This window comes from Microtus pennsylvanicus, chromosome 4, assembly GCF_037038515.1.
Source record: "Microtus pennsylvanicus isolate mMicPen1 chromosome 4, mMicPen1.hap1, whole genome shotgun sequence".
Classification (NCBI taxonomy): domain Eukaryota; kingdom Metazoa; phylum Chordata; class Mammalia; order Rodentia; family Cricetidae; genus Microtus; species Microtus pennsylvanicus.
The window spans coordinates 131,401,858-131,414,231 of record NC_134582.1 but is presented as its reverse complement, the minus strand read 5'-3'; the positions used below and the strand labels follow the sequence as shown (position 1 = coordinate 131,414,231).

The following is a 12,374-nucleotide window of genomic DNA, read 5'->3' as shown; positions in this document are numbered from 1 at the left end:
AATCCAGACTCTCTGTGAATTTTCCATTTTTACGTGGCTTATTTTTCTTTATTTCTTTTAATCTCTTAACTATCTGTACTCTGTCTCTTTAAAGACTTTACCTTTTTTTTTTTAAACCATTAACTTTATTCTCTATATTCTTTTTCTTCTCTCTCTCAAGCCTACGTACATTCATCCAACAGTATGGTCTTTTATGTCTGAATCTGTTTTATTGTGAATCTGTAACATTTTTTTTACTATCCAGGAGCATTTCTTAAAATGTTAAGCAGTTCTTAAAAACTTAAGTTGCACCATGTACAGGTAATACGGTACCGCCTGTGTCCTGCCCAGTCGAAACCTTAACTGCGCTGTTTTTATGGTAATTACGGTAGTTCCTACCTGAGACCAGCACAGTTCAGCATGGCGGAGCTGAGCAGCTCCTGCCTCAGAGCCATTTGGTGCCCCTGAGCGACACACAGTTCCAGGCACACAGCAGTCCACATTGCCATCAACCAAGCCATAGAGCTTTACTCCAAATGCTCCATTCAAAAGCTCTGTCTCCCACAGGGGCCAGACAGAGATCGCAATGGCAGCACAGCCCAGAAAGCGGCGGTTTAAAACTGCAGCTTTTTTCCTGTTGCGGATGCTGAGTCAGGAAATTCTCTCTGCAGCACACCACCCACAAGCCACAAAAGAACTGTGTTAAACTCTCTCTCACCTTTTTAAAGCCCTCTCAGGTTTTTAAGTGGATTTAGGCCATCACGTCTGGGCGCCACTCTGTAGTAGTAGGAGCGGCGGGCTGAGTCCCCGCACCCGGCCACCTGAACGGCTAGCTTTACACGAAATAATTACACGGAAACTGTATTCTTTTAAACACTGCCTGACCCATTAGTTTCAGTTTCTTATTGGCTAGCTTTTACATATTGATCTAACCCATTTCTATTAATCTGTGTAGCCCACAAGCTGGCTTACCAGGAATGATCTTAACCTGCGTCTGACTGGAGTGGGAGAACCATGGCGACTCCTTGACTCAGCTTCTTTCTCCCAGCATTCCATTCTGTTTACTCCGCCTACCTAAGGGTTGGCCTATCAAATGGGTCTAGGCAGTTTCTTTATTAATAAGAAATCACTCCCACATCAATCCCATGGACTTGAAGATAACCAACCAGTCTGTCCCAGCCAGAGCCCTGTTTCCATTTTGTTCCATTTTTAAGAACTGTCTTAAAAAACAAACCAAATACTTACTGTACTTGTCTCATCATGGTAGTGATGAGTTGAAGCAGGAATAATATGGATGAGCTGACTAATGACTGCTTTTAACAGGTAAGAAGCGGCAGCAACAGCAGTTCACCGCTGCTTGACAAGTACTGTGGCCTTATGCAGCCAAACCCCATCTTCTCTCAGAGCAATGAGCTGTATCTGCAGTTTAAGACAGATGACTCACTCACAGGCGCTGGATACAAAATCGTCTGGACCTCCTCTCCGTCCGGTAAGCTAGCCACTGTGAGGGAAGCCTCTACAGGAGATAGGATGGCAGATTAAAGGGCCTTTATCACAGTAGATTGCACCCGATGATTTTCTGTGAAACGTTCCGATTTTTAAACAGTGAAGAACTGATTTTTCAAAATCCTAAAATTATTTATCATTCCAATGATATAAAAGACCACATTCTACTTGCAAAAGGCCCGAGAATGTAAACACTGTAAACTTTCCGCATAAACTTTATCTTGTTCTTCTGGTTTGATCACCAATGACTTCTCTGAGAATTCAGTGAGTCAGGAACACACCCGTGTGGGACGAGCAGCCAGCAGCTGTACACAGTGAGCAGCCCGCTGTGTGCACACAGACACTCCTGATGGTGTGCACAGCTGAGCAGCTGTGCCCGTCCTGGCTTTTGTCGTTTGGTGAAACTCCTGTGTCATGATTGCTTCTTCAGGGTGACAACTGTCTTCCTGGATGTTTGGTTGTCTATTTATCAACTAGCAGGAAATATAAGTCCCGTGGACACATTTAGTTGAGCAAGGAGAAATGCTTTTATGAACTGCCTATAATAGCCCCAAACTTACAAAATAGAAACCATAAAAGGAATCTTTTAAGTGTACTCAGGGGAAGTGAGGATCCCGTCCAATAACCACAGATAGCAAAGTCTCCACACACCCAAAGGTGCCCAGTAATTAACTGTCCTGACTGGAGGTAAAGGAGGAAGAAACAAATGTACTGGCATTAGCAGCCTGTAATCGTACACTTGGAAGGCTGAGGCAATGCAGTCATAATTCTTTTTTTTTTTAAAGATTTATTTATTTATTAAGTATACAGTGGTTTGCCTGCATGCATGCCTGCATGCCAGAAAAGGACACCAGATCTCATTTCAGGTGGTGTGAACCACCATGTGGTTGCTGGGAATTGAACCTTTGGAAGAGCAGGCAGTGCTCTTAATCACTGAGCCATCTCTCTAACCCAGCAATCATAATTCTTGAGGCCAGCCTGACATACATAGTAAGAACTGATCTTGAAAAACTTAAAATTAAAAAAAGGGGGGAAGTAAACAATAAAATAAATAAGCAGTAAGCAAAGTGTGAATTGAAGATCAAGTTGCCCAAGTCCCAGTTACTAGGCTCTTTCTTCTGGATCTCTTCAGCTTTCGTGTAGAAATGAGCAAATCAAACCCAAGTGACACCAAGCCCCAAAGAGATTTGATGTGAAGCCTGCCCTTCACAACTAAAGTTCATGCTCCAGGAAACCTTTGTTAACTATTACCTTCACACAGAAAGATTGTTACTTGGGGAGAAATTTTGGCCCTGGGACTAATAGGCGCCCCATGGCTATGATACACAGGAGTCCCACAGAAAGGAGACCCTGGTAAAGGTATCACATCAGATTTAGAAGCTGATTAGATCTGAGAACTGTCAGCGTGGGTCTGATAAAGTCTGTTTTATCATAGCATCTAGGCTGTAATATCAGTCTGGGTGCCACAGAACTTGATTTGATCTTGGCTTCCCAGCCACGGTTACCTACTCTGCTTGTGGAAGCTGCTGCGCCCTGAAAACATGCAGACAGAGACTTTCCTCTCTGGGAAGCTATTGTGTTGTTCTCCAGTTTGTTCTCAGCCTGAGGTTAGCAAAGACCCATCCTGGGAGAAGTCACCTCAGGTCACAGACCATTGAGAAAGGAATGGCTGGTGGGAATGGGCCTGGAGAGGATGTCCACCAAGAAGAGGGGTTCTGCCTTGGCTGGCTGCTTTTGCAGATTCCCTGCCTCCGTAAGAAGATAAAAAGCTCTCCCTTCCATGACCTGCATATGTGGAAAAGCACTTTCCTAAATGGAATCTTTTCCATTCCTTCCTTGCAGGCTGTGGAGGAACTCTTCTTGATGACAGTGGTCTATTAACCAGTCCTGGCTATCCTAACAACTACCCAAACAAAACTCACTGTGAATGGACCATCATTGCTCCTTCTGGAAGACCTCTCTCCGTCAGCTTTTCAGTTTTCATTATCAACCCTCCAGGAAATTGTGCCGACAACTACCTCACTCTCTATAATGGGCCAGACGCCAGCTCACCACCCTTTGGAACATACTGTGGAACGGTGAGTAAAACAAACGTTATTAGATTTTCACATGTGATTTTTAAACATTGACAATCACAGTATAGGCACACGCAAAAACCAAAGTTACAGGTCAGTGGTTTATATTTTGGGAGCATGAGCGCTATCTGGTGGCAGATATGTTATATTACATGCACCGCTGAAACCTAGAGAATTATTCTATGTTTCTAATTATTCTCTTTATTCACACGGGCCTTTGAAACAAATTGGACAAGCATCATATCACCGGAAATCTAGAGAATTCAAAATACATAAATTATTTAAAAGTTTTCTGTACAATTTTATTTTTAGAAATATCAGTAAGTATATCAAAAATTTTAAAAGCTTGAAAATGCTATATTACTAGAACCTTTCTTTGAATATATACACATATCAGCACATTTTATATCATCTAATCATCTACCAATATGTCATTAATATCTTACTACACTGATGTAGATACATTTTTGGTGTCTCATTTTCTATGTACCTGGGGCAGTCCAGCTTACTTAACAAGGGCTCTCTGCTGAGAAAGTCAGTTCTCAACTTTTCACTACTACAGCTGACACTCCAGGAAACATTTGGCTAACTACATCTTCACACAGAAAGTTGGTTACTTGGGGAGAATTTTGATTTTGGGACCAGTAGGCACCATGTCACTATTATACCCAGTATAAAATAAAAGAGATATCTTTATTTTATGTTTGTACGGCTCCTGTGTGTCTATTTCAGTGCCTTCTAAGCGTTCAGCTTCATTTGGTCCCATAGCGCACAGCCTGTGCCATGGGAAGAACAGTAGTTACTCCGGACTTGGAAGCTGAAGGAAAACTGGGGCATTAGGAGGCAAATGCCTGCCACGTAGACCAGTGTCACATTAAATCTAGGCATATGACTGGATATGCCAGTGCTTTCAAAATATACTCCCTCCCACGTATAATTATTTCTGTTCCTTTATTTTGTTAAATGAAAGGTACCACCAATTTATTTAACATTTCACGATGTTAACCTGAAATATAAAGCATAAGAAGAAAGAAGAAGAGTAAAACACAAGCATAAAGCGGCAGGTTACATACGCTCCTGCAGCAGCCAGCTTCTGTGCGAGGGTCTGTCGGCATATGCTTTATGTTTATGTAAAGACGCGCACCATTGTCCGCACTCAGTTCAGACATCTGGAAAACAAAAGACCGATGGGAGTTTAGCATTATCTCCCCACCCATCACTTCTCAGCATCTTGTTCCTGGGAACATCCTTTTGTATTAATTAATGCATTAATTATTGACAGGTTACTTCTAGAAATAGATGTTGGTTCACTGTTAGAATGTACAGACTATAAACTCCATAAGGTTTCTATGGGTAATACTTTAAGTAGGCTGCCATTTCTAAAATATGTTTAATTTAAAAACTAACCATTTCCCTCCCCTCAATTTTAGGACCCTACTACAGTCCCCTTCAAAGCGTCATCAAATCAAGTCTTCGTAAGATTTCATGCGAAGTATACAACACAGCTGTCAAGGTTTGAGATATTGTGGGACAGCTGAATCAGGAGAGCTGTGTGTAATCCCAGGACTCTGGCTCCGCCACAGCATGGTTGGCTACCACCCTGTCCAGAACTCTTCCTTCCTCATTTTCATCCCCACCTGAGCCATCAAACATGAACTGAACTTCCATGGCCTTTACCAGAGACAGTGTGGAACCAGTTTTGTACATTTAATGTTCTGAATACAGAGCAGCACTTGGTTTAACTCAGCTGTATGCAGCGTTCTTACTGGATGCACCATTTAGCTGACATCTTGTAAGTTGTTCAACTCAGCTGTATGCAGCGTTCTTACTGGATGCACCATTTAGCTGACATCTTGTAAGTTGTTCAACTCAGCTGTATGCAGCGTTCTTACTGGATGCACCATTTAGCTGACATCTTGTAAGTTGTTTAAAAGGTGACAGTTACCCTGGGACAGATTGTTGTACGTTTTAAAAAACCAGTGACACAAATATATGCATTGTTTTTGCTACAAAAGTCAAAGTCAAGGTAGTAAACATTACTGAAAATGATGTACAGTTCTGTTGTCTTCATTTGTAACCCGTTGCAACTTGGGTTTTCATGGTGGCTTGTGGTTGAAGAATTTTCTGTGACCTCGGAAACTGTTCTGCACCATGAGCTCTCCAGTTTCCTTTCTTAGCCTTGCTGGGGCTCCCCTCTGGTCATCCCCAGGACTCTGTGCTGTCCTGGCTGTTGAATCTCTGTATACCTTCCACTCACTATTATTCAAGGCTCTAGAATTTCCCAATTAACTTTTCTTAGGTCGCATCTCTCAGGCATGTGTCACAGTCATGCCTCTGCACACCAAGGAAGCTTCTTTCTGCTAATCTTGTCTGTTGTAAGAAAGGGTTTGTTTTGCTCACTGTTTTAGAGGGTTTCTCTTCATCATACTGAAAGGGGCGTGGTGGAATGGGCAGTAGGAACATGTACAAAAGCACCAACTTTGCAGAAAACCAGGAAACAAAGTGCCTATAAGATTCAGCCCTAGTTCTCCAGTTCCTACAGCCCAAGGTTTTACAGCCTCCCTAAACAGTACCACCAGCTGGGGGCCAAAGGTTCTGTAGTCTCCCCATACATCGCAACTAGCTGGGGACCAAATGTTTAGCAGTCTCCCCAGACAGCATCACCAGCTGGGAATCAAAGGTTTAGCAGTCTTCTCAGACAGCGCCACCAGCTGGGGACCAAAGGTTCTGCAGTCTCCTCAGACAGTGCCTCCATCTGGGGACCAAAAGTTCTGCAATCTCCCCAGACAGTGCCACCAGCTGGGGACCAAAGGTTCTCAGTCTCCCCAGACAGTGCCACTAGCTGGGGATCTACAAACTGTTCAAACCCACAAGCCTATGGGGGCCTGTTCGACTTAAACCACAGTACATTAAACTTTCAGGGGAAAAAAAATCAGCCCTTACCTTTATCACATAGCTGTTTAACTTTGCACATACTCTCTTCTCACCACTGGAGCCCGACCACCCTCCATGTTATACTGTATAGGTTGTACTTGCTACAGCAGAAACATCTGCCATATTTCCAGCCTCACAGTTACACCTTCAACTCAACGCAGGTCATCAGTTCTTACTATATGTGTGTTTTATTGGACAACTTCATATTTCCTTTCATACCTTGTTTCAAGGTACTGTCATAACACAGAGAAATCAATGAATATTTGGTTGTAAAAGTGTGTTGTTTCTGTCTGTTTAAAAAAATGTTACTAAGGGGCTGGAGAGATATCTCAGTGGTTAAGAGCACCACCTGCTCTTCCAAAGATCCTGAGTTCAATTCTCAGCAACCACAAGGTGGCTCACAACCATGTGTAATGAGATCTGGTGCCCTCTTCTGGCCTGCAGGCAGAGTACTGAGAATACTGTATACATAACAAATAAATAAATCTTTTAAAAAATTGTTAGTAAAAGCAAATTCTCAAAGCAATAATATTCTAAGCAGGACCATGTTCTGAAGCACAGTCTATATGTTTCTATCCAAGTTAAACCAAGAATATAGAGCATTTACTGTAGACAATTCTATTTATTATCAATATAAAAATGCACAGATCTACAAAACAAAACTTGCATATGCCAGCTTGTCTCTGAGTAGTGGGCAACAACATTTCTAAACCACAGGTGTGCTGAAGTTGTGTATGTTGTCTGAGAGTGTGTGGCTCCTGTAAACACCATCACCTAGGTGCCCTAGCTTTGTAGTACACTATACAGGTTCGTCAAGAATGAGAACACTCCACAGCATGCTGTCGTCCCCTACTTTTCCAGATGGGTAACTAAGGGAGGAACTTACTGCCTTCCTTTCTACATGAAAACTCAGTGCTTTCTGGAATTTTCCATGTTTTCCAGCAAAGCAGATGACTTCACAGAAAGAAACTTACTACAGGTTAACTCTGCAAAGTGAAGTCTTTAATACCAGCACTGAACGAGAGAGTGCCGCTTCACCTAACTTTAATACATAAATACAGGAGAAATTGGTTCTGTATAGAACATACAGGTGCCTCAGTGAAATATTATCAGCTTAAACAGCCCTGTTCCCATTAGCTATGCATATAGCTCCAGTTTATGGATAGTGTTGTATTGGAAATATGGTAAAGCAATGAATATCATCATTAAATCCAAAGGGCCTTGTAGGGGAAAAACGCTTGTTTGTTCCCGGCTACTTAGCCCCAAAATAACCACACAGAAACTGTATTAGTTAAATCACTGCTTGGCCTATTAGCTCTAGCTTCTTACTGGCTAGCCCATACATCTTAATTTAACCCACTTCTATTAATCTGTGTATTGCCACGTGGCTGTGGCTTACCAGCAAGGTTCCATCTGGCATCTGTCTCTGACTGGGCTACATGGCTTCTCCCTGACTCTGCCTACTCTCTCTCTATATCTTTTCCAGCCTGGCTATATTCTGTTAAGCCATTGACCCGAAGCAGCTTCTTTATTTATTAACCAATAGAAGCAACCCATATATAGAAGGACCTCCCACACCAGGGTCTTGACAAGATGGAACAAGGGAATAACTGCAAGAAGACCAGAATTCAAAACTAATTCATGTACATCATATAGATCTCATGTCATTCATGCCTGTAATCTCTCACATTCTGCACCTTTGCAAGGCCTTTAGGAAGAAAGAGCAAGAGTATGCATTCACTCCTACAAAGAGAGCAAAGTACAGCCAGGGTCTTCGTCATGGAGATGAACCCCTTGGAAGCCCAGAGTTCATTTTCTTTTTGCTGTACACAGCTTATGCCTGCAGAGTGACTATTGACTAACCATCCAAAACAAAACCCCCGGGCCTGGATTGCTACCTTGGGAATATTGAGGAGCTTTGCCTCCTTTTTAAAATCAACTTTTCAACTTTATAATTACTTGAAAATACTGAATATGCTTTCTTTTATTCTACAGTTCCACTTCCTGGACATATTAGCATGCATCTTAGAGAAGTGTGGGTCCCTCTGAGTAGAAATCACTATTACAGATAATCATGGTTCTGTTGACATCAGTGAGCTAAAGCTGGCACTCTCTGGGCGAGAGTCATCTCATACCAGTTCTACTTATAATTCATTCATTTATAAATGTTTATTGAATGGCTATCCTGTGACTTGCACTAAACACACTGAGGAGAAAATGAAGACAGTCATAGATTCCTATCACAATGCAACCTTCCCAGGTCTATCTTTCCTGAGTTCTTGTGTGAACCCTTCCCTCCTCAGCCCTCCTCTCTTTTCCCCCTCCTCTTTCCTTCCTCATCCTTTTGGAATTAGATTTTCTGGTAAAATTTCTTAAAATCACCAACTCCCCAGGGATGACATGGAGACCTATTATTAATTATGAAAATTGGCCTTTAGCTTAGGCCTTTTCCCATATAGCTCTCATAACTCAAATCACCCTGTTTCTAGTAATCTACGTTCTGCCATGTGGCTTTTTACCCCTCTCCCATTCTATGCACCCAACTTGTTCTGCCTCTCACTGATGTCTCTCACAAGCCTACATTTATCTCCATTTCCCCTCTCTCCCCAGAAGTCCCACCTATTCTCTCCTGTTCTGTCTAGCTACTGGCCATTCAGCTCTTTATTATACCAATCAGAAGGCACCTTTCACACCATGTGACCAAGTACCCTGCACATCCCTTTTCCTCTCGTTTTTCCCCCTCATCTTTTCTGCTTTCCCCTCACATCTCTCTTTTCCTTTTCCCTTTTCACATTATTTTTCAACAGTCTTTAAATGTAGCTAAGGTTGGTCTCAACTTGCCCTGTAGCATCAAACTAAAATCTTCCTGTCCTCACTTCCCAAGGATTGGGTTACAGGTATGTACTTCCATGCTCAGCCTCAATTTTCTTATCTGGTGAGACTGACTTGAAGTCAACTCCTCAGAGCAGTGGTAAGAGACTTTCCCCACCCCCTTCTCATTCCCAGAGTGCTTCATTCTAAAGGTTTATTGCCTCCAATGAAAACCCAGGCATCAAATAGTTAGTTGATATTTCCGCTGGCATTGTAGTGCTTTGGGGATGCGCGCGGGAACACACACACTTGCCTTCCAGGTCCTAAATAGGAGCTCCTAGAGTCAAAATGTAAAGTGCATGGCCGTGAGATAAGTGTCAGGGAGCCTTATTTGGACTTAGCAGGAAGTTGTATTTGCATAACTCTGAAGGAACCTGAAGGAAATGCAAATATAATTCAAAAAATAAAATGCAGAGAAAAGAAAGTGTCTGCTTTCACAGAACTGAGAAAATCCTAAGTTCATAGCAAACCACTGACTTCAGGGACAAATGGAAACTTACAGCATCCTATCCGAGATGGGGCAGGTCAGAAAACAAGATCTCAGCTCCAGCACCACTTCCTTTTCTTGCTTCCTCGTGGTCCAGCAATAAGCATCTTAATACAGGATTGGAAGCAGCTTTCTAATTCAATCCTCTGGGCACTGGAGTCCACCCTATTCTTGCATTGTCTGGGGCCAGGGATGATACTGGAGGAAACCAGTCTTCCACTGCCCTCTGATTGCCCTCCCCCATGAACTAACTTGAGCTTGCTTTTAATAGTCAAGACAAAGTGCACCATCTCTTACCACAGTGTCTACGTCTGTTTTTTAGGATCTGGATGGAATAAGTTTCTCAGAGGCCCGTAGACTCTCATAGGGTCCTATCCTGATGGATTTTTTTTTTTTTTGTCAACCTGATATAAGCTAGTGTTATCAGGGAAGAAGAACCTCAACTGAGAAAATTCTGCCAGCAGACTCCCTGTAGGGAAATCTGTACCTTGATTGGTTGATGTAGGGGGTCTAGCTCACTGTGAGTGGTGCACCTCTGGGCAGGTGGGCCTGGATGCGGTTAAGAAAGCAGGCTGAGCGAGCCATAGGGAGATGCAAGCCAGTAAGCAGCATCCCTCCATGGCCTCTGCTTCCGTTCCTGCCTTGACGTCCTTCTTCGCTGAAGTGTGACCTGAGAATTGCACGATGAAATAAACCCTCTCCTCCCAAAGCTGCTTATGGTCATGGTGATCATCGCAGCAAAAGAAACGCTGAAAGAGAGGCTCAGTGGAACCCGTTGAGATGTGAGGCATTCTTGGGACAAATGCTCCAATGGAAATATAGGCCATGACTGTCTGAGATCAGAAAATGCCACAGATGTAGGTTTGACTACTCACAATTTCCTATTTCATTTAAACTCCAGTGAACAAGAAGAATTTCTTCAGAAGTCTTTCTCATAGTTCCAGGGAGAGAATCTTTTTTTTTTTTAAATTAAAAATTTCCACCTCCTCTCATTTCCCTTCCCCTCCCCCTACTCCCCGTCCCCCTCCTTCTCCAGTCCAAAGAGTAGTCAGGGTTCCCTGCCCTGTGGGAAGTCCAAGGTCCACCCCCCTCCATCCAGGTCTAAGGGAGAGAATCTTAGGGCAGCTGTGTGACATACTACACCGGAACAGTAGAAACCATCACTCCCACTTCACATATGAGAAAAGCGAGCTATAGAAAACCAGTACAGACTCACAGTGACAGAGTTGAGATTCCAACCCCAGTAACCATGGGAAAAAGAGGCTCAAATCTAGCCCAAAGAATATGACAATTGATCTACAGCCATAGACTCATTGGAAAGTTTTTGCGGATTTATTTATGTATGTGTGTATGTATGTGTGTGCATGAGTGCGTGCACATGTGTGTATGCTGGTAACTTTGGAGGCCAGAAGACATCTGATCCCCTATAACTAGAGTTACAGGCTGCAGTGAGCTGCCCAACATGGGTGCTGGTACCTGAATTTTAGTCCTCTGCAAGAGCAGCAAGGGTTCTTAACCACGGAACCATTTCTCTTACTCCACCATAGGAAAATCTGATGGTATTAAATGGAATGAAGAAATCATGTACTATTGTACAAAATCCTAGCACTTGAGAGACAGATGGGTTGCCGGGAGTTCAAGGCCAGTCTTGGCTACCCAGTGAGTTTAAAGCCTGCATGGGGTCACATCCCAAAGTAAGTACTGGGTTCAGAGAACTTCCCTGCTGGTGAGCGCACCAGCAAGTCCAGAGGGTGGGATTTCCACTTGTAGCCTATTTCTCAGACTCTTCAAACCTTGCCCTATATACTTCCTCGTTAGGCTGCTCACCTGCACTTCTGTTTTACATTTTAAAGACATAATTTATAAGTTACCCTCACATCGCCACGACAAAACGCCTGGTAGAAATACCTTAGGAGCGGGAGAATTTCTTTTGGCTCACAGTGTCAGAGTTCCTCAGACAATGATGGCAGGAAAGACTCAGGTGGAACTGGCTCCTCCTCTTCTGGTGGAACTCTGACTGAGTTTGTTTACTGTTAGCAGCTAACCCTCAGGGAGATTCCTGTTGCTTAAGACCAAGGTCAGAGGCAGGTACAGACGCCCGTGAACGTCCTATTGAAGGCTGTTTTTTGGCGGAATTCTTATCTTCAGAAGCACGATCACAATCCAGACCTCATGCTTTCACCAGGTTTGTGACAGCCACGGATGAAGAGGAATTCAGGGTAATACCCTCCCTGCTCTTTCTCCCCACCCCCATCCCACTTGGGAGGGGAGCCGCAATGAAAGACGCAGGACAAGGAGAATAACTGACTTCTGGATTTCCCAGGACTCGATCCTCAAGCCCTCAAAACAAGCTACTCTCCATTCTTCACACCTACCCCTTTTACAGCATTCGGCCCTAAACTTCCCTGCTTCCGCCCACAGAGCTTGGTCCTTCAGACGACCTACTGCGCATGTGCAAAACTAAACCGCAAGCACTTCGCTGCGTCCAATCCAAGTTTCAAACCCGAGGAAAGTGGGCGTCT

At 43.4% G+C, this 12,374-nt stretch overlaps 2 protein-coding genes and 1 long non-coding RNA gene across 5 annotated transcripts in view; 2 read left to right on the top strand and 1 right to left on the bottom strand.

Annotated features, from left to right (window-relative positions):
- Nucleotides 1-5,539, top strand: part of Cubn (cubilin) — a 206,598-nt gene extending 201,059 nt beyond the window's left edge. For both annotated transcript variants that reach the window (XM_075970518.1, XM_075970517.1), the window contains exons 65-67: nt 1,303-1,468; nt 3,328-3,563; nt 4,991-5,539. In XM_075970518.1, coding sequence (XP_075826633.1) covers nt 1,303-1,468; nt 3,328-3,563; nt 4,991-5,098 — 510 coding nt within the window. In that variant the 3' untranslated portion in view covers nt 5,099-5,539. The remainder of the gene's footprint in view (nt 1-1,302; nt 1,469-3,327; nt 3,564-4,990) is intronic.
- LOC142848449 (uncharacterized) lies at nt 3,475-12,363 on the bottom strand. Of its 2 annotated transcripts, XR_012910416.1 has the most exons (3): nt 11,761-12,363; nt 4,634-4,729; nt 3,475-3,553 (listed from the first exon to the last, which is right to left on the bottom strand). It is a non-coding gene; the product is annotated as an uncharacterized LOC142848449 (long non-coding RNA). The 2 variants fall into 2 exon arrangements; XR_012910415.1 differs by lacking the exon at nt 3,475-3,553 and having other exon boundaries at nt 4,493-4,729.
- Rsu1 (Ras suppressor protein 1) overlaps nt 11,410-12,374 on the top strand; it is a 176,638-nt gene continuing 175,673 nt past the window's right edge. The window contains exon 1 of the mRNA XM_075970520.1: nt 11,410-11,546. Within this exon, the coding sequence (XP_075826635.1) occupies nt 11,529-11,546 (18 nt within the window). The 5' untranslated portion in view covers nt 11,410-11,528. The remainder of the gene's footprint in view (nt 11,547-12,374) is intronic.